The 23,149-nt window shown below is 41.9% G+C and overlaps 1 protein-coding gene across 1 annotated transcript in view; it reads right to left on the reverse strand.

Moving 5' to 3' along the window:
• Positions 1–21,172: 21,172 nt before the first annotated feature.
• Kcnq3 (potassium voltage-gated channel subfamily Q member 3) overlaps positions 21,173–23,149 on the reverse strand; it is a 270,990-nt gene continuing 269,013 nt past the window's right edge. The window contains exon 15 of the mRNA XM_038342986.2: positions 21,173–21,907. Coding sequence (XP_038198914.1) covers positions 21,173–21,907 — 735 coding nt within the window. The remainder of the gene's footprint in view (positions 21,908–23,149) is intronic.

Below are 23,149 nucleotides of genomic sequence, written 5' to 3' on the forward strand. Positions count from 1 at the left end.
ATGTACATTCAGAGGGGCATTCGCACAGTTTCTGAGATAAGAAATAGCCTCAAAAGATAAAATATTACCTCTAAATGTTACTATTAATATATTAAATGCTACCATTATGAATGGAGGTGACTATTATAACTTGTTGGACTTTGTGGATTCTGTGGTAGCCATCTTGGAGAGTTTATTCTGTAGCATGACAGCTAAGGCAGACAACAATATAGCATGGTTGCTCATGTAGAACATAATAGACTAATCATAATGACAAAAATGTTTTGAGCACTTTCTGTGCGCCACATGCCACCCAAAACATTGATGTACATTTTCTCTCATTGAAGCAAAATCTGACCAGCATTCTCTTCAGCTTAGGGGCATGAGGATGATGGATAGGGAATGAAATACAGTGAACTAAGTGCTCCAGGACCTAGATTATTACATGGCAACGTTTCTGTGCCCTGCTGACCTTTGTATATAAAATGGACAGTTCAAAGTTTATTCTGAAGGTTACATAGGACCATGAGATCCAGGGCCTAGTGCAATTCTTGGTCTAGAATGGTGCCTAAGGATATTATCTGTTCCCCATCCCATTATCTTCTGCTCTTTACCTCTCCCTTTCCTCTTCTGCATTACCACAACCGTAGAGCCACCAAAATGATGAGCAAATACAAGTTCACATCAGGAAAAGTCACTGCAGTTCTACAATAGTTGCACATATCCTGTTGATTACCGATCATATCAAAAATGTCCTTTTACTAAAAGTAAGTATGTTACACTTCTTGACCTTAAGACCACAACTCCTGTTGATTTAGCTCATGGAGGAAGAAGTTAATTTTCCTTTAATTTAGGGTTCCATTAATCTCCATTCCTGGATCAACTACATATTAGGAGGACAGTACACAGAAGCAGATGAAAACAGAGGGAGCACAGTTAAACTGAGTTTGAGACAAATAACAAGTATTATTTTTAAAAAAATATTTATTTACTTATTATGTATACAATATTCTGTCTGTGTGTATACCTGTAAGCCAGAAGAGGGCACCAGACCCCATTACAGATGGTTGTAAGCCACCATGTGGTTGCTGGGAATTGAACTCAGGACCTTTGGAAGAGCAGGCAATGCTCTTAACCTCTGAGCCATCTCTCCAGCCCAACGAGTATTATTTTAGTGTTTCTCATTCAGTGCTCAAGATAAGCCTGGCTTGGACAGGCAGGCAGAGGGTTCTTGAAAGAAGTGCACAGTTTACACAGTAGATGGACTGGACTTGAACTGATCACTTCTGCCCTCTTCAGTCTTCCTTTGCACACCGGGGCTACTGTAGGGCAATTAAGGGCACCGGTAGGGAACACGTGACCAGTCAGGTGCACTCCATTTGACTCTTGAGCTGAGCTTTGTAACCTGGATCTAACTGGACCTTCCCTCCACCCAAAGAAACGGAGACTATGACAAAGGTATTTCAAAGCATGGTGTCTACACTCGTCATTTCAAAGTGTAGTGTTTGGCCTTCATATGCTTGTGTAGTTTTGCTTTCTATTAACTTCTTGTTCTATTGAACTCTTATCTGAAAAGGTATAAGGGATGACTAAGATTCTTCTGTATTTAGTAAAAGTTAATTTGTTGCTTAGAAGGTGATCTATTTTAGAAAAAATTCCATGGCTCTGTTTCTATTGGGTGGAATGTTCCATAGTTACCTGTGAAATCTATTTGCTCTATGGTACTCTTTACCTCTGGGGTTTCCTTCCTGGTTTTTATTTGAATACCTACATGTAGATGAGTGCAGGCTGTTGAAATCACCACGATTACTATATCGAGATCTTTTACATCTTTTAAGTATTTGTTTTTATAAAATTAAAAATGTTAATGTCTGATACATATGTTTTTATGATTATATTTTCTTGATGAAGTATGTCTTTTAGTAATATATAGCATCCTTCTTTATCTCCTCTAAAGAAAGAGAAATCGTGGCATCTAGAGCTAGACTTCTTGAACTTAGTCCCTGGTTCTGCCATTTTTTAGCTGTGTAGGTTATTAAAACTCTTTGTTTCTCAGTTTCTTTCCTCAGAGCTGTGATGAGCATTAAAAAAATATTCTCTGTATGATTCAGTAGACAACATCTCGCAGAGATAGAACTACCTAGCTGTCCAACCAGTGATGTGATGTTCAAGAACATTGGTACTTTAATAATTTTACCTGTGTGATAGATTTATAGTTTTAAGGTTGTATCTTATAAAATCTATATCAGCTATCAAATATTTTTCTTTAAACTATTCTCATTACTCACCACATTCCCCATGGCCATTATGATATCTAAGAACCACTGCTCCTTTAGTGAAACTTGCACAGAAACAGAGCAGCAGTTTTAATGACAAGAGTAAGGTCCCGAGGGATTAAGCCACCTGAAGACATGGCTCTTTGGCAAACATTTTGCTTTGAGCTGAAAGTTATTGAGAATTGAGAGATACAGGAAGTAACTTTTTCAAAGATTCCTGTCTCTGAAACAATGCACCCATTTCCAATAAATGAATTCTGCCATAAATCCCACATCTAGGGGTACTTTCATAGCCATGAAAACTGGCAATGAGTTGAGCCTGCACAAGCAGCTCTCTAAAGTAAGCCTTGTCTTCAGCTTGCTTCCTCTTACCTTCTCATTGCACACTACCTCTAGAAGCTCAAACGACCTTTGCTTTGAATATATTAATTACCTCTTCATCATGGTACTGACCTCTCACTAAAAGAGCACGTGAGTCTCTGGCTCTAGTTGCCTCTTTGGGGTTTTTATTTCATTTCTGGGAGGACTGACATAAGCAGATGAAGTACTCCACTTTATTTAATCTAATTTGTGTTAGCTCAATTTGCAGAGCCCCAGGTGTTGATACTAAGAAGCAAAGTACTGACTGGGAGACTGTCCTCCATTTACTAAGCCTCCATGTTTGGATACAATATCTGTATGTGTTATTATTTTAAATATTAGACAGGTAACACCTTTTATATACTATGAAGACCAAAAGACTGGAGGTGGAGTCCTTACTCATTTTGTGGCCAAATGGCTTCTAAAAGGAGAGCCACGTGGCTCATGTCTATAAACTCAGCCTTCAGGTGGTAGAGGTAGGAGAATCATTATAGGTTCAGAACCAACCTAGGTTACATAGCAAGTTCAGACAAGACTGGAATACAGTGTGAGACCCTGTTTCAAACATATACAAAAATAAAAATAAAAATTAAGCCCCAAACAAATCAAACTTAACCCAACCCAACCCAACCCAACAACATAACACTAAATAAGAGAGCTGGAAATTCATTCCTACCTGCAAAATATCTCCCTAGACTGCCATGAAAACTTCTTCTTCTTTTTTTTTTTTTTTTTTGGTTTTTCGAGACAGGGTTTCCCTGTAGTTTCTAGAGCCTGTCCTGGAACTAGCTCTTGTAGACCAGGCTGGCCTCGAACTCAGAGATCCGCCTGCCTCTGCCTCCCGAGTGCTGGGATTAAAGGCATGCGCCACCACCGCCCGGCTGCCATGAAAACTTCTAATGATGAAAACCAAATTGATGACTTCCAAGCATTTTAATGGATAAAAAGGCCAGAAACCCAAAAACTCTCCAGGAGACATATATAAAAGGTTAAAGCAGATAAAAAGGTTATTAGGACAGATGAAATAGGCTATTGAGTCAAGATCTGCCCAAGAGTCTCATAACGTTAAACCACAATACTTCCTTATTTTTTCAACAACAGCTCTGATGTTGGTGGCATGAGCAGTAAGAACTAAACTTGGAGAGTCTTAGTCATCAATGCATTGCTTCCAGTGAACAAGGATCACAAATCACCCATGTTTAGTTTGAATGGACAAGCAAGTCTACCTTTCCCACTGCATCGTGAGGGACTGAAGATGCCTGTTTACTGCCGAAATTACAGTGAGTCATAGGAAAGAAAAACTCACACAAATATCCAACAGGCATGAGCATCCACAATGATTGTGAGCTATTTAATTCTCCATACATTTTCACGGTTATTTGCTCATCTGATCTCTAGCTCAGCACCAGCTCCCTCGTCTTGGAGAGCAAGTAGAGGCTGAGTAAATAATTGCTTGAGGCCATTAAAACAATGATAACAGGCATGGGTTTAATCTCAGACAGCTACCTCTACAGCCTGTAGAGCAACTCAAAAAGATGTGAGTCGGTCTTTTCAAAATATCTAATGAAGAGCAAAAGTCTCCTGTCAGGACTGTCACATATGATAATCCACTGGTTTTCAAACGCACCCTCCCATTAATTTTTATTATTCATATTCTGGAGTTTGAAAAAACTGAAGCTTAGGCAGTAGCCATTTCAAGGCACGCAGACCAGAAAGCAAGGAATTGTGTGTTTGCTGTCGGTGTCCATGAGGGATTTAAGTTTGACTTGAAACAGAAATTAAAACTTGTCAGCAGCTACCTTGTTGTTAATACTTCTTGGGGGCATTCTTCCTTTATGGCTTCAATTTCTTGTATTGAAGACCATGTTTTCTTTATCTCAGAAGTGAGGACAATCTATCTCACTGGCTCAGGAATGCTTTAAGATTCTAATCAATACCATAAAGGAAATGGGAAGCAACAGATTGGGATCAAAGAACAGAGTCTTTGCTCAACACGGTGGAGATGAGGCAGAAAGGGCTCTCCTAGCACTCAGCCTCCAGGAACCAGAATACAAGAATTATAGCATTCCATTGCTGGCTTCCAGCTTTCGAGGTTAGGAGACCAAAGGCAGCTTAAAATATCTATAGTATATGACTCACCGGTCTCCTGAGCAGGATGAATGACTTCAAAGAGCTTAGACAGCCAAGGAGATTAACAGTGAGGTCAGAATGGCGGGGTTTATATGAGTTCTTAGTGAAAGATACAGGGGGTGGGGATAGGAAAAGGCTTCATAACTCTGCTTTAAATTCTCTGGGGGGAAAAAGGAATAATAATCCTCCCCAAACCTCTGGGCAGTGAGAGGATCATCTCCATCAGAGAAAAAAGCCTGTGTGATAAGCTGAACGGAATCTGTGAGCTGGATGACAAAGCCGCGATTCAACCCGGGATGGGAAAACTTCCCTGACAGCAATTACTGGGTGAGGGGCGGGGGCGTGGATAGCACTGAAGGAAGCAGGTGATGAGTCCCTCTTCCTGTCCTGGATGTCTTTGGGCCCAGCATCAACTGGCACATAGCCATCAGACTTCTGTAGAAGAGGCCAGGCTGAGGTCAAGGTTGCCAGAACCCTAGAGCAGGAAAGTCAAGCCAGCCAACTGCCCCTGTGCACAAGACTTTTAAACTCAGGAAAGAGATCAAGTTTTAATGAGTTTTGGGGGGAAAAATCAAAAGAGTAGCTTTTGACATTAAAAACTACATAGACAAATTTCAGGACTGATGGCTTGTGTGGGATAAAACCACTATATGATATAGATTTCCCTAGATCCAGAACTATCCCAGTAAGCAAGTGAGGGTCCAGGTCTACAGGCCTGATGTCTCTATTTGGGGAGATTGTTGGTTCCCTCAAGGTCACTTGGTTGACCTACAGAATAGAGATCACAAGTGTGGCTATTGTGTGGAATTGTTGTATAGACATAAGGGTCATACAAATCGTCACAGTGGTTTTTATTAGAAATTACCCACTGACAGCTTAGGAAGTCTGCATTTCTGATCTTTTGGTTGTTTCCTATGAAACACAATGCCTGTGCTCATAACAGTCCCAAGAGAGGAAGCAAGAACAAAAGCCACAGCCACTTCTGTGTTTCCATGGCTGTGTGACTTTGGGTAATTCACTTAACCTCTACGCCCCATTTCTTCATACTTGAAAGTGCGTTGATGGTTAACTCTCTCTAAACTAGACATTCATATAATGCATGTAAAACAGATCCACTGTATTGACTCCTAGTACCCTGAGATGATCTACTCACTTCAATGGAGCTCATATCCAAGATCGTAGCTCCTAGCACCATCTCTGGTCCAGTTTTATCTAACCTGAACCCCAGGTCGAAATGACACTAGGCCAGTGCTTCTCAATCTGTGGGGTCATGACCCCTTTGGGGGGTCACATATCAGATATCCTGCATATCAGATATTTGCATTATGATTCATAACAGTGGAAAAATTAGAGTTATGAAGTAGCAATGAAATAATTTTAGGGTTGGGGGTCAGCACAACATGAGGCACTGTGGTAAAGGGTTGCAGCATCAGGAAGGTGAGAACCATTGCTCTCAGCTGTTCGTGGTCTGTTCATCTGACTCAGACAGAGTTTTGCTGTTTGGTTGCAGAGGCATCACACAGCGTCGGGAAGTGCTTACTTACAAGCTATGTTACTGAACATTTAGGTAACGGAGGCTCTAACGCTCCATTTTAGCTTTCCTAAATTATGAAGGAAAAGAGGAATTCATTCGCAAAGGAAAGTCAAACCAGGGAGAGGGAAGAATCTACCTTCCTCTCCATTATGTCTGTGAATATCTCGCAATGTATAGAAAAACAGGAAACTGAGGTCAGACATGTAAATTTAGCTGAGACATCTTGATACTTTCCTGTGGGGAGGTAAGGTTTCAGGCCTGGCAGAATTCTTTCTCCCTAAGTCCATTCCTTTAATTATTAAATTTTCCTTTAGTTATTAAAGTTTAATAGGTGAAAGGTAGAAGGTTTTGTGTCTTTCTCTCTGGAGGACAGTTTCAGTTCCATCCTGCATATCCGCTAAACACAACGCCCAGGTGAAATAAAGGCGAGCGTATGATAGTTGAGGTGAGGGGCATAAGTATCTTTAGAATTCTGCCTTTCACAGGGGCTTCCACAGGGGAGCGTAGTGACTGTGGTTCAACACCCCAAATGACAGCTAAATCGAACATCTAATGCTTGCTGTTTTATGAACAAACAAACCCAACAAGTAGAGAAGAACTGATAAAAAAGAAATATGCTTATTTACAATTTTGGTGAAAACTAGGAAGAGAAAAAAATTCTCAGTTTCTCTCTACTTTTTCTATATAAAAGGCTGCAGTTTATAGAAAAGATGAAACAGAAGCCATATATAGCTTCAGCTGTGAGACAAGTTAGCAGAATCTTTCTCTGGCAGTTCCTGTTTGGCTGCCAGGGTTTCAGGTTGTAGTCACCTCAGCATGGATTGCCTAGAGAAAGTTTCTGTGTGTGAGTGCATGCATTCCTGTGTGTGTGTGTGACATGTTCGACTATGTCTTCACCCGTCACTCTCCACCTTATAAACTCATCCTCATGAGCATGAAGATATGCTGTATTTTTTGAATAAAACAAATGTCTCCTTGTGTCCTCGCATCCCTTACAGCTCTCCATCTCTTCCTTGTCCTTCCTGGTGACAACTCTCAGATGGGCTCCATTTACTCAGACCCTTCAACCCTCTACTTCTTCTAACTCAAGTCACAGCAAACAGAAATGACCCCAGCATGGGTCCCAGGACTTCCAAGTGGCTGCTTGTCTTCTCACACGTTTCAGCAGCACTCGGTCCTACTGACTTCCCTTGAGATACCCAGAGCTTGATTTGCTCAACGGTTCACGCTCTTGGCTTTCTTTAGTCAGGTGTTCACAGTCAGTCCACTTTGCTCGTTCCTCCTCATCGTCTTACTCTCAAACCATAGATAGCTTCTTTTGTTCTCTGTGCTTGGTTGCTAGGTGACTCTACCATGTCTTATGGTTTTATAGGATTTTCATGAGAAATTGAAAAATGATAAACTATATAGAGAAACATTGGTATATCTTTGGCCCTGAACACTCTTCTTAACTTTGCATTCTTTGTGTGAATTTAAACACACATGTGCCATGATATGCACAGGGAAACCAGAGACATCTCAGGTGTCTGTCTTTGCCTTCTCCCTTGTTTAAAACAGGGTTTCTTGTTGCTCTTGTTCTTTCTCCACCAAGCATTCTAAACTAGGTGGCCTGTGTGCTTCTGGGGATACTTCTGTCTCTGCCTTCCATTTTCCTTGAGAAATTCTGGGAGTACAGATATGTGATATTATGTTTAGTTTCATATGGGTTCTGGAGACTGTAACTCAGTGAGTCTAACTTGATGCTTTCCTAGCAAGTACTGAACCCATTGAACCATTTCTCTAGTCCTTATAGTCCTCAGCTGCTCTAAGTACGCACAGTTTTCATATGAATTGTTGCCAACATGATACTGTTCCTGACTAACATCCATGTTTCTATTTTGATCCCTTCAGGCATTTTCAGTAGAGTAGCCACAGAAGCCATTTTCAATATAAATAACATCTCATCATCATCGGCTCAAAGTCTTGCACCGAATCCCTGCTGACTCAGAATAAAAGCAGCTAACAGCCTACCAGCCCTCTATGACTTGACCCCTGTTACTTCAATTTCCCCCCATTGTCCTCCTGCCGCTGCTAATTCCCTTAGCCTTGAACTCATCTGAGACTGATCTGGCCAGAACCAGAAGACCATCTGCCACGAATGTTTTCAGACCTGAGGTCAGGCCAGGATCCAGGACAATCATACTTTTCTTAGGAAAGATATCTTACAGGTCCCCAGTGTGGGGATGTCAGTGCTCATTGTAGGAATACAATCTTGGACACAATAGCAGATTCCCAGGAGCATCTAGGATGGGAAGCTATGAAAGGGCTACTGCTCCATTTATGCAGATGGAAAGGGATTTTCTCAGGGTTATAATTTTTCAGGTCTATCTAAGATGCACTTGATACTCATGGGACAGAGTTTTGTTGGGGAATGAGCACATGGCAGCAAGGTGCATGATGTTCCCATAGCCACAAGCTGTCCATAGGTCCTTCCCTTGCAGCTAGATGCTGACCTAGATTAACAGCATCAGTGACGGCCCTTTTTCCAAGAGACTCCAGGCACTAGGTACCCTTCTGTTAAGAATGGCAGTCAGCTTGCCTAAAGCTGTCCTACACCGCCCTTTGACTCTCGGAGTGGTTTTGTTTTCTTTGTGCAAGCAGGATTTGAAACTGGACTTGTGTACAACATATTGATACTGCCTGCCCCATAAACATTCTGCCTGCCTTCCAGTTCACTGGCAGTTTAAGTATAGTTCCTCATCCTCTCCACCTTCATTGACCGTGTCTCCCCACTTCTCTACCTAATGTCGCAGCACCTTGGAGTTCATTCAGCTGTAGCATGAGTAACTCGAGAGTGCCCCTTAACATCCAAGGACAACCTTCAGCCAGCAAAGGTTAGACGCTAGCAGGCTCCTGGGTGTACCTGGAACAATTATTTGGTCCAATTCATATAACTTCTCAGAGGGCGCTCTATAAACAAAACCCAGTAGGTTGCAAAGATTAGTTCCCTGGGACCTGTAAGGGTAGGAGTGCTAAGGTTTGTGTTTAAAGGTACTTCATTGTTTCTAGCTTTGGGAAATTCTGTTGTTCCATGGTAAAATCCTGGCCTAATCTTTAAACACAATCCCTGTATTAACATCTTAACTTCAAAAGAGCCAGGCACAGCGGCGCATGTGTGTAACTGGGGACAGGACATGCCAGCTAGCCAATCTAGCCAAGACCTGTGAGTGCCAGGTTCAATGAAAGAGCTGTCTTAAAACTACTGTCATGAGCAATTGAGAAAACCACCTGACATCAACCTTTGTCCTCCACATACATGTACACATGCACCTACACAACACACACACACACACACACACACACACACACACACACTCACACACCTTAACTTCTCTAATAATACGGTGACTTGTTTCTTCCGAGTCAGTCCCAGATTGATACAACCACACACGTTCAAGTTGCTGGAGAAGCGAAAGGAAGAGGCTGAGTGAGCAGGCTTCATTCATGGATGTTAACTGGTGTAGTCCATATCTAGTTTCTCAGATGGTTCTTCAGGTGAAAGTTCTTCATGAATTCATGCCCAACAATCCAAGTTCTGGAATCAGCCATCTTGAGTTCAGATTTTGGTTCTGCCTCAGTGACATTGGGTGAATGATGAAACTTTCAGCATCAGTGTTCCAATTTACAAAATGGGCTGGATAAAACAGTTCCATACTCAAGAAGGTTTGCCGTGGCCGGGCGGTGGTGGCGCACGCCTTTAATCCCAGCACTCGGGAGGCAGAGGCAGGTGGATCTCTGTGAGTTTGAGACCAACCTGGTCTACAAGACCTAGCTCCAGGACAGGTTCTAAAGCTGCAGAGAAACCCTGTCTCAAAAAAAAAAAAAAAAAAAGAAGGTTTGCCGTGCAGATGAGATGAGAAAACAAAATGCCTATGTTCCAGAAGAGCTTGGTGGATAGCAGTTCTTAGTCCCACTATGTCTGACAGCACTAAGTTTTGGAGAGGCTTTTAAATAAAAGTCCAGCTCCAGAGATGAAACAAGACCCTTTGTAATGGGGCTTCTTGTGTTAGCCAAGTTCATTCTGTGGGGTAAGCAAAGAACTGACTTTGCTCATCAGGATGCTCTTCCGCCCACCTGCTCCATCCTCTTCTGTTAGTCTTTCTGCATCTACTCTCCTGTCCATCTCTTATACCCTTTATGACACAGTGCTCTTATGAGAAATAGGAATCCAACCATGCTATTTTTATCAGTCTTCTATAGCACTGATATCTCATCAGGGGTTCTCAACCTGTGGGTCATGACCCCTTTGGAGGGTGTGTTGTTGGAGCCTGTTCATTTGTTCCTGCTCAGCACCAAAATAACCACACAGAACCTACTAATTAAATTGCTCCTTGGCCTATTAGCACTAGCTTCTTTTTTAAATGTTAAAATCTTAAGTTTTATTTCTGAATTGCATAATTTTCTTTACAATTCTTTCACTATTTCATATATTTTGTGAATCCTCTTAATTTCACATACATAGGAACAATATAATATGCAATAGTAATATATAACAACTTATCTTTGGTTGGTATAATAGTGCCTTTATCATTACAAAAGAAGCCTCTGGTTTTATTCTTTTCTATATCTTAAAGCATATTCTGTATCATAAATTAAGCATTATTTGTAATAGCCAGAACCTGGAAACAACCTAGATGCCCCTCAATGGAAGAATAGAAGAATGGATAAAGAAAGTGTGGAACATATACACATTAGAGTACTACTCAGTGGTAAAAAACAATGACATCTTGAATTTTGCATGCAAATGGATGAAAATAGAAAACACTATCCTGAGTGAGATAACCCAGACCCCCCAAAATGAATATGGTATGTACTCACTCATTAGTGGACTCTAGCCATAAACAAAGGACATTGAGCCTATAGTTCATGATCCTAGAGAAGCCAAATAATAAGGTGTATCCAAAGAAAAACATATATAGATCCTCCTGGAAAATGGAAGCAGACAAGTTGGGAGCATGGGAATAGGGATGGGGGAAAGGGGAGGGGGGAGAGAGTAAGGAGAAGGGAAGGATTGGGGAGAGCTTGGGAGAGTGGGAGGGTTGAGATGGAGGAGGGGCGGGTATAGGAGCAAGGAAGAAGATATCTCAATTAAGGAAGCTATTTTAGGGTCAGCAAGAAACTTGGCTTTAGAGGGGATCCCAGGTGTCCACAGGGATGTCCCCAGCTAGGTCCTTGGGCAGCAGAGAAGAGGGTGCCTGAAATGGCCTTGTCACATAGTCATACAGATGAATATCTCAAATATCACCATAGAACCTTCGTCAGGCAATGGATGGAAACAGAGACAGAGACCCACATGGGAGCACTGGACCGAGCTCCCAAGGTCCAGTTAAAGAGCAGAAGGAGGGAGAAGTTGAGCAAGGAAGTCAGGACTGCGAGGGGTTGGTCCACCCACTTAGACAGTGTACCTGATCTAATGGGAGCTCACCAAATCCAGCTGGACTGGGACTGAATGAGCATGTGATCAAACCGGACTCTCTGAATGTGGCTGACAATGGGGGCTGACTGAGAAGCCATTAATAATGACACTGGGAATTGTTTCTACTGCATGTACTGGCTTTTTGGGATCCTAGTTTGTTTGGATGCACACCTTTCTAGGCCTGGATGGAGTGGGGAGGGCCTTGGACTTCCCGAAGGGCAAAGTACCCTACACTCTCTTAGGACTGGAGGGGGAGGAAGGAGGGTGAGTGGGGAAGCAGGAGGAGAATGGGAGGAGGGGAGGAAGTGGAAATTTTGAATGAAAAAAAGTCTTGTAGTGTCTCTTTTTGTGTTAGATCTGTTTTCATCCCCTTTTTATTGATTTTTATTGAGTGCTACATTTTTCTCTGCTCCCCTCCCTGCCTTTTTCTCCCCTTCAACCCTCCTCCATGGTCCTCATGCTCCCAATTTACTCAGGAGATCTTGTCTTTTTCTATTTCCCATGTAGATCCATGTATGTCTCTCTTAGGGTCCTCACTGTTGTCTAGGTTCTCTGGGATTGTGATTTGTGGGCTGGTTTTCTTTGCTTTATGTTGAAAAACCACTTATGAGTGAGTATATGTGATAATTGTGTTTCTGTGTCTGGGTTACCTCACTCAAAATGATGTTTTCTGCTCCATCCATTTGCCTGCAAAATTCAAAATTTCATTATTTTTTTCTGCTGTGTAGTACTCCATTGTGTAAATGTACCACAATTTCCTTATCCATTCTTTAGTCGAGGGGCATTTAGGTTGTTTCCACGTTCTGGCTATGGCAAACAATGCTGCTATGAACATAGTTGAGCATATATCCTTGTGGCACGATTGATATGTATACCACCAATAAGAAGACAATTCTTGCCAAATTCTGCAAAATAATTGCTGTCATGCATATTTTTGTAACTTTAGTCACTTCTAGGGGAACATTTTAGCATTAACACCAGTTCTTCAGGCTGAGCTCTACTGAAGACTACAAATCCCAATATCCATTGCAGGTTTGTCAATACCATGGGACAAAATCTGGCCAATGAAAACGTGACTAGAAAGAACTAGTCATTGAATGCCAGGCAGTTAGAGGATGGTATGACTCTTTCATTTTCTCCTTTCCTGGCTGGGCTTGGTGGCTGGAGATAACTGGGTTTATTCCATGCTAGAATAAGTATAGTCCGTGTTAGAAGTATCCTAAATCTTTGAATCACTCGTAAGCATTGAGACAGTCGACAGTGGAATTCCATTTGGACCAGAAATAGATCTTTGCTGTGTTTGGCCATGAGTATTTGTAGGGTTTCTCTGCAGCACCAACAGTGCCTTTGACCCTCAGTAATTCAGCCCTAGAAGAGCCATTCCGAAGCATTTCTGAGACACTTTTCACAGAATCATTGGAACATCTGCTTATTAATAAGTGGTGCAATCTTTATTGATCTTGAGATAGAACATAAAAAATCAGGTAAGAATTGTTTGCATAATATATATATATATATGGAAATCAACCCATTAAAGTTGTCAAATATTGGACAGAATCAGAATATAAATTACACATACAGTTTAAAAATTACAGGAAACCATATTATAAAGAGCACTAAAGGGCACTTGTGGAATAGTTGTGTTCCCGTGTAAGCCAGAATGTGGAGAGCCTACTCATAGCACAGAGACAAATCCAGGGAGCAAGGCACCAGAATTCTATGCCATCAAAGGGGGTGAAAGAAAAATACAAGCTAAAATCAAATACAGTTGTTCATATCATTGGAAACCTCAATTTGTTCTTCCACAGTAGGTGTTTCCCATCACTGCTACATTAGGAAGGGGGGAGGGATAAAATTCATAGCCCATCAGCATGGGAGAGATTGTTTTTCTCTCTTTAAAACAGGAAGGACTGGCAAATCTGAAAATGTGCATCCATCCTAAATAGGCTTTTCGGAACCTGGCACAGGTTCTCTCTCTAACAGTTTACACCTGCTGTTTGATTGAAGGGCTGTCCAAATCCTCTGCTTAGCCCCCAGGGAGGGCCGAGGCTTGAAGCTGATCTCCCATTCCCTGGAACTGGATTCAGAGGGGGGTAAAGAACGTCCCTGTTAGGAGATCCATTTGGTGTCCATGCAGATTCCTGTTCTCTTAATATTGAGAAATGGAGACACAATTGATTTGCCCGTTTGCCTTCTCAGAGAACACGTTCTAAAGGCTAGTTTGTGTCTGCACAATATTTCAGAGCCCTAAAATAAAGATGCAGTCTAGAGGCAGAAGATGACAGCCGGCTGACACTGGGGCACATTTGAGCTCATTCAGATAAACACAGTGACAGAGGATCTGGGGGGGGGGGGGGACACAGAACAAAGGGTGTTTTGTGGGAATATCTGTGGCCACCAAACTCCAAGGGCTAATGGACTCCAATGTGAACCCTGTGAATAATTTATGTGGCATCATTTTCTGCCTCTGACAGCTGAATTGTGAAAACATTCAAAGGACCTGCTGCCTAGCAGCGGGCAGCTGACACAGTCACCTTTCTTCTCTTGGGAGCTTGGGTGGGCGCAGGATCATTTCGCTGAAAAGCTGACTGCACAGAGGAGGGAAATGTCTTCTTGGGGACCATGAAGACTGACCGGGGACCAGTTCTGTTGCCTGGGAGAATTGGTGTAGAGGCAGGGATAGGATAAGCTTCTGAGGTTCATGGTTTTGTGTAAAATCCAGGATCTTTCTTTTGTAATATGTGACATCTAGGCAGCTGTCTTTCTCTCAGCTTCAATTTCTGTGCAACCAATAACAGCCCCCAAGTGGGTTTGCATTAAGGATGCCACATGCAGGCAATATAGCGAAGTTGTATCTCATGCCTGCAACTTCTAAGAACTTAGTGAGAACCGTTCTCCTATCCCAGACCTCAGTTTTGTGGACAGAGTTAGAGAACAGAGCCTTGAAACCAAACTTTTGTTTTTTAGAACTCTTAGGTTTCCAATTTTAGTTGGTGTATTCCTAAGTACTCGGCTAGGTGTGGTTAATTAACTTAAACCATTCTTAGGTTACATTGATCTGTTTTGTTTTGCATTTTTTTTACTATGATAAAAATTACTAATTTTCCTAGCACTTACTTCAATCCAAGAGGAATGCTGTTAAGAAGAAAAAAGACTCAGGCAGAATGACAATTGTTAAAATAATGCAGTCAAAGAAATCCATCCAATAATGTGCCACTTTTCTCTTCGATTCCTTCAGGAGCTTTGGATCAGCCAACACAGGATCACTAACACAGCCTGTCTTACCAATGGGTTTCATCCAAATTCTGGCGGAACACTGTCAAATTCTGGCAAATCTAACCACAGCCCAAGTGGACACTCTAGCGATCTGCACATGAGTCATGAAGACCAGTTTATTCCCTAAGGTGTTATCACAGTTATACAGACATGCTATATTTTAATCAGAACTGATTGTAGGAAGTTTTTGACAAGGGCCCAAAGTGTCTGCCTATGAAATGGCAAGCATGGGGATCCCCCGGGGTAAAGGGAGAAGAACCAGGCATGCTCAGATGAAACCAAGATACTCTGGTACACAGCGTCACCTTTGGTAGAACTGGAAGCTTGTGGCATGTCAGATTCCCAAAGAAATCAGGTCCTACGTAAATCACATCTATAGAGAAGTCTCATTCATTGGACCTCTCTCTGACGATACAACTCAAGGTATGAGTGGAGCTGAATGAGTCCATGGGATGGATAAATCTTGTGTCCAATCTTGGCACAATAAGAGACATGGGGGACAGTAGTCATGGACATGGTTGAAAGGGTATTCTTCTGTCTTTACCTAACTATACTCAACAACACAAGGTTTCTCTGGGTCCTTTGATGATGAGATATTCAGAAGAAGGGACATCTTCAGGACTTGGAAACATCAGTCCTATTCTAGAGTCCCCTAGGGTGATGCTCTCAAAAATTATTTCTGGTTCAGCTGTTTCTCAAGAGAGGCAGGAAATTGTCATTTATCTTCTGGGGTCAACATCTGGACCAGGGTAAGGAGACCAGAGATCTCGGTTCACTCCGCTACTTCATCTTTATTTTCAATATCATGAGACCTGGTTAAGGTCCCTGTCCTCTGAGCATTTATGCCCTGTCCTAAAAAAATATGGGTGACCAAGGTCTTGCTCTGAGCATTTTACAGTCTGTGAAATTGTATCTCCTCAATTCTGTGCAAGTACATCTGATCCTAGAGGGATCAGAGATATGAGACCACGGAAGTCTGAAATCACATCCAAAGGGAAGAATCAGAACAAGTTCGGAGCCTTTTCCTGAAGATGTCCCATTCACGGAAAGGGTGCTACTGGTAGCCATCAGGCCACAATTGACTTTCCTTTCATATTTAATTAGTTTCTCTTTGTCTATATCTCCTATAAGTAGTTTTGAAAAGAGAATATGGCTACATCTGGCACTCTGTTCAACAGCACTTTCAGCACATACCTACCGAGAACCAGCATTCCTAATGCTCCTTCCAGTATTCCTTAACTTCTACATTGTGATGGGGGAAAAAAAAACCAATCATGCTGCAGACAGGTACATGGTTAAAGAGCAACTGAAAAAAAAAATGCCTGGTTTTATCATGCAATAATTTGAATTATATCTCCACCAGCTTCTTTTTTTTCTAAAAAAATATTTTCTGTTGTAAACATAAGAGTCCATAGGTAATATTAGTAATCAGTGTTATGGAGTGTACACATACTGTAAAAACAGACACGGATAATCATGGACAGTTTGGTACAGTCCAGTTACTGTACTAAGGGCTTTATACAGAGTTGATTGTCTCAAGTGAAATTGGAAATAGAATGAAATAGTTCTGAATGTCTCAAAACTCAAATTTTTATACAAGTCATCTCAATATCCTTTCATTTGTTTGATGCTATCATCATCACTCCATGGTTTCAAAACCTATGAAAGCTTCACAAGTATTCTAGTCTCTAACATTGCTGAAGCTGGCAACTACTGAGCTGCTATCTGCTGCCATGTTTAGGGTACAGACGGCTCAGTTATGAACAGGGTAAAAGCAGCATGAGAATTTTGAATTTCTTTTGGATGCAGAAAGCATATGTAGGTTAAAGTTCATGCTGGCAACAGCATGCTTTTCAAGACAAGTGAAGATAAATTCTTAAAGATACCCCCAAACTCTAAAGCAATGAAAATATCAGTGGTCCTGGGTGCCTTGGGAACATATTCATGAGAACCGAAGAGGGTCTATTCAATGCAGCATCATCTGCGGTAGCAATGTATTGTGGGAATCAGGGTCTATGCGGCAGCCTTGTCAAAAGTAAAGTTGACTTCCGAGGTCATTTCTTCTCTTTCCTTCAAGGATTTTGATCTGCAGGTTCTCCCTGGCAAAGTGACTTCCTTCTTTTCGAATAGATGTTATGCCATGACCTGTACCAAGGCATTTTTGGTCAATATGGTGAAACAGATGCCTCAGCTACTTGCCAGGCCTCCAGTGCAGCAGGGATATGGAGGCTAGTTTCTCCAGGAACCTTTCTCAGAGCCCACACGTTTACATCACGTATTTGGTGTTATAGAGTCCGAAATGATGAACCCAAAAGTAAATTTCCCATTCAATGATCTCTGCCTTCCCTGAGGCGACAGGATCATCATCATTTTGGTTCAGTGCTTTTGCTTCCAGTTTCTTCTGTGTTGAACTTCCAATTCTCCCCCCCCCCCCCTGGGAGGCATTCTTATTAGTGGACAGTTGTCTGCAGATACAAAATCAGGTAGGAAAAGTCTAAAAGGATCATTTCTTATAACAGAAACCAGATTCCTGGTCTCTGCATTTCTGTTGCACAATCCTTGGTGTTCAGTGGTACCTCATAAATCTTGCTAAATGAATAACCAAGTGAATACTTATTTATTACACTCTCAGAGTAGCATAAAATTATGAGAATTATTTTGGCAAATTGTGAGTAGATTCTTCTATGCCGTGTTTTCAAAGGGTGCTTACGCTTGAGTTAGGATGTCTAGGAACTGCTTTGTACAGAAAAGACATAATATGCATAATTGTTGGTTAATTAGTTTGGTTTTACCTATATACTTTGGTATTTTCTATTTACTTCATCAAAACAAGATTTCAAAACATCAGTGTCATATTTAGTAAGTCTGAATTCTAAGTTTTAAAAATAGTTATTGAGGAGTTTTCTCAATTCAATATTTTCTTTTTCTCCCACAATTTCAGTTTTTGTATGTTTTTAGCATTTACCTGTATAATAATATTTAATAATCAAACTTATACTTAAACTGACTTTTATTCAGCCCAATATAATTACCTTTTAACTAGCATTGATTCCTCTCATTCATTTTTATCTTGCTAAGATACATCCCCCAAATGTGTGTGTGTGTGTGTGTGTGTGTGTGTGTTGTGCCATGCTAAGAATCAAAGCCAGAACTTTCTGTACGGTAGGCAAGTACTCTACCACTGAGCTATACCTCCAGCCCTACTTCTTAAAAATTTAAATGTACTATATTTTAAAGCATTGCAGCCAAATACATAAAATGAGACTATCCTTTTACCTGAGAAAACTATTTCCAGTTCTTGTGATGGAATTGCCTTGTCGGTATTTCTAGGTTTCTGCAAAAACTGCTGGGATTTCCTCAGCAAGCTGCAGAGTTACTTGTATGATTTTTGGTACATGTTATCCAATGCTTTAGGATTATTCTGTCATTAGATTATTTTTTTTCTTGATTTACAAAAGATCTTCATGGGACATACACCATCATTTCAGTCTCAGGACTAGAACTTCTGCATCCTCAGTGCTAGCCATGGTGACCAGGCAATGTACCAACAGGTTTAGATGAGTAGGTTGTGTTCGCTGGTCTAGAATTCTATAAAAGAATATCACGGTAGAAGGACTCCAGATCATCTTCTTCCTGTTTGTTCTCTTAGATGGGCTCTCCACAGCAGTCCTTTACACACTATGTATTTGGCTGTGCCTATCTGATACAGACAATTGACATCTGCTAAGCTGATAATCAATACAAAACTAATTTCTGCCCCTCTGATTTTGAATCAGGAAAACAAGACTGCTTACTTATAAGCTTGCTTGCAAAATAAATGCAAGCTTCTGTTCACAGAATTCTTGACCAAGAACTCCACTGAACTCCTGAAGAAATGCATCCACGTGTAACATATTGATGCTAGGAAGTTCTGAAGGAATGTGAATACGTTAGGAAAAAAAATCACATGGTAATATTTTTCTCTAACTTCCGCCCCAATCTCATGCACATAAAGAAGGGTAGCATATATTTGGTGCTAGAGAGTACAGCTATTTCTGATGGAAAAAATTCTAGGAAAGTCAGATTCAAGAACCAAGTCCCTTGGAAGAGGTGTAAGTTTTTTTTATAGCCCCAGTGGCACCACTGAAGTCACACTGAAAGAACTGGAAAGACAGGGCCACAGCCTTTGTCTTTCAGATTGTCAGAAAGTCAGTTTGCAAACCACAAGGGTTTGCATCCTATGTGTGTGACTATATTAATATATTGCCTGCCATGAACTTAAAGGTCATTACCCATATATCCATTCATGATACCATCCATGAAAGCTATTCCTTACCATTCTCAGTGCTTGCCATAGTTTGTGGAATTGAAAGATTGGGATTTAAGTACCTATACCATAGGACAAGCTTTCATCATTACTTATTCTCAGCAGTTTGTACAGGACCAATCTCAGCATGTGGGTTGAAAGAAATCAATTGCTGAGGATCTATACCCAGCACTGGGCAAGACCTAGGATCAGGAGTTTATGAGACCATCAGCCAGATGTCTGCCATGGTATCTATGGATCTTGACAACACAACAACAGCATTGGCATATAAACACATATTTAGGGTATTTTTTATCACCTTAATGGTCACCATGGCAATGATTTAAAACCAGTGTTTTGATACATGAGAAGACTGAGACACTAGTAATGTGGCGCAGTGATCTAGCAAGAGTAGCCAAAGTCCAACCTTTTTGATCAGAGGTTTGCAGCATGTAGCAATACCTCCCAGGAGGCCACAGGGTGGCTTGTGCTTAGCATCCATCCTCCTGCAGTAGGGCAGGGATCTCTAGGCTGTTGGCTGACACTCTAGCAGCTCTTTTGATTTTGGGTGGTTCTAGTATTTTCATTTTAAAAATCTGGGGGGCGGGGAGTAAAAGTGAATGATTCTGGGATTTCTCCCTATTTGCATATTCATAACTAGTGTGTATTCCCCACCCTGGATCCCACTTACAAAGCATCACGTGACCGTGCTTTGCACTCAAAATAGATATCCTCCTCTCTTTGAATAAGAGTGGAGATTATATCTCATGGATAAAGAGTGCTGGTGTCTCGGCACGACTTCTGCATCCCAGTGTGCAAATGGGATAGTGGGAGGGGAAACTCAGGCAAGGAGTGAGTCATCTCCAGGCAGAGGCTTTGAGTCCTTACTCTACACATGACAACCAAGTGTCTCTAGGAATGTCACTTGGCTTGTGCCCAAATGTCCCGCTTTTAAATAGAGGACTTGGAAAGATAATCGCTCTTGATTCTAATTTCCACTTTGGATTCAAGTACATAGGCAGAAGAGTGGGTTGGAATCTTATTTTGAAGACGTGAAATACAACTCCTGCCTAGAGGGGGCACCCCACTTCTGGTAAATTTCATTATCTTTGGCTACATAAATTGGGAACTATTTTTCTGTGTTTGTGGTATATATGTAAGACTTCTCCTCAACAACCCAAAACACGTGTGATGTTATATTTTGGATCACCAACATCTTACAGATGAGGAAACTGAGGCAAAGTACTGTAAAACACTAGACCATGTCCCTTCGGGAGTGTTTAAATAATTTTACCAGCCTTCCATTAGTGAAACAATTTCCAAAATCTTGGCTTTGGGTGTTGATTTACTATCTTGTTCCTGTCCTCCTGTTTGCTCAGTAGACAGCCTCATTGGAATGCACTGTATGTTTTAGTTGAGAAAATTATTTCCTTGCTTAAGAAAACAGTTGATTTAACTGGAGCATTTTTACACAAAGGGGAAGTGAGCCTAGAAATAACTTAAACTCTGCTCTCAGTTTATCCAAATCAAAACCCAAACCAGCCAACCAAACAAATAGCACAGCTCACCAATAAGTCTCCCTGTACTTGTTCGATCATGATTGAAAGTAAGAAGAGCAGATAAATGTGTATCTAGAAGAGACTAACAGTGCCGTTTATATAGTGTCAAGTCATGCAAACCATGCTGAAAAGGAAGCGACTCTGTTGCAGTGACACAGGGAGGAAGAAGGCTGTGAGAAGCCCCTGCTTGTAGGGGGGGCCACCGCGCACATGCATGCGCTTGGCACAGCCACTTACACCATTGTAAGTGCTAGGCGTGAGAGTAAGTGAGCTGTACAAAGTCTGTCTACAGTACCAGGAGTCATCCAGTGACCCCTTCTAAGTGGGCTTGTTGGAAGGGGTCCATATGGAATCCGAAATGCCATCCCCAGTGGATGACATAGGCATGGAACCACTAGGCGTGAAGGGGTCTGTGTCTGTGTCCGTCTCCCCCTCAGCCAAGTACCTCTTCTCTCTCATCCAGCTCGATCCCCCACTGGGGCCAAACATATAATCATCTCTGTCCTGGGAGATGCTGAAGCCACTTGGAGACCGCTCCAGCTCCTCGTGGTTGACGGACATGAGGGACAGAGGCGTGTCACTGTCCCTAGTGATGCTGCGTCTCTGGCGGGGTGAGATGCGGTCCGAATAGGGGCCTTGCAGTTCTGTCTGCGAGTGGTAGCCCACACACGAGTCCAGAAGAGTCAAGATGGGCAGAACTGTGGGCCTCTCTGCATATGTACTTCCCGAGGAGGGAAGGGTGGGCTGAGCCTTTGTCGAACTGGGTCCCCCTTGGCTCAGGTTCACGGGGTCACGTGAAAAATACCCATAGGGGCTGACTCTGTCGATGGGCACCTGGTGGAAGCTGTAGGGTGGGTCTGGGGGGCCTGTCTCTGAGTAGTTGCAGATGATGGTTTTCAAATCAGAATACCTGTTGTCCTCTTTCTTCTCCCCTTCTGCTGGGGAGGAGGCCCCCTTCGTCGGATAGTACTCCGTGACCTGGACCTGCAGGCGTTCCATGTGCTGCATGTGCATGTCCACAAGGAAGTCCAGTTTCTTCCCCATGTCGTGAACCTGGAAAACATAAGCACCTGGATTCACTGCTCCTCAGGGAATGAGGATCACCGTCCCTTAGCCATTGCTTCTCAGAAGCGATGCTTTGCAGATCTCAATAATAACAGCAGCGCTAAATGACTCCATGATGTCTGCTAGAAGGTCTCATGAATATATCAACACCCATGCAGAAATACACAGACAAGAGGTCACCTGGAGTCAAAGACCATAATCCCACAGACAGGCTGAGATTAAGTAAGTGTTCCAGGCTTTCATTGTCCTCCCCTGGAAGAGGCGATACTACTAACTCAGTGAAGGAGTGGAGTTCTTGTTTTTTGAGGCTTTCCTCATATGCAAGCATATGGTTATTAGTGTCTGTTATTTAATACCTGATAGGGCAAGTTCTGGAGGCCAGTGTCAGCACTGATGGAGTTTTACAAACCTAGAGACCCAATAGGGGACCTCAGGCAATGATGGAAGCTGCTTCTGCTTTGGTTATGGCATTCTTAAGTTTGAATGTTTATCAGCACGAATGTACAAGTGTGTGCGCATCTATGTGTAATAGAGATGTTTCTTCCCTGATGATTAACATTTGTGCATATACACAACTGTGTGCATTGTTGCATGTGATATTCCCCCTCAGATAGCTCAGTTCACCAAATCAGGTAAGGAAATAACCTCATTGGAAAGATGAGGTTGTGAGAGTTGGGACAGGTCACAGATAAGGTTCATCTAAGCCATAGGTTTAAGGGACACTTTGGCAGAAGCTATGCAACTTTATTTTATGTACTTTACTGACTTACTTAATTGTCACAACCTTACAATGTGAAGGCTGTTGTAATGTCTACTTCACAGGTGATGAAGCAGTGACCAGAGAGATGACAATTTGTGAAAGGTCATAGAGCCAGTACATGTGAGAACAGGGATTATAGATTAAAATTAAAAAATAAGAAGCAAGAGGCCAATCACTGAGATTTTCTTCCATTTACCCTACATGGATCTAGTCTTAGGGGATGGATAAAAGGATTGATAAGAGTCCTGGAGGGAAATGATAGAGTCATTTATCTAGTGAACTACAGAAATGAACTACATGGGGTATAGTGTAGTAAGCCTCTCTTGGTACTCCGAATGGCCCTTCCCATAACTTGGCCCCCTGCTAGGCCACCTCATGAAGGTTACCCACAGATTGGGATTAGAGCAAAAGAGAACAGAAAGGAACATGAAACGATGGGCAGAGAGCTAATATCTGTTAAGGGGCGACCA

The sequence above is a fragment of the Arvicola amphibius genome, chromosome 9, assembly GCF_903992535.2.
Source record: "Arvicola amphibius chromosome 9, mArvAmp1.2, whole genome shotgun sequence".
Lineage (NCBI taxonomy): Eukaryota > Metazoa > Chordata > Mammalia > Rodentia > Cricetidae > Arvicola > Arvicola amphibius.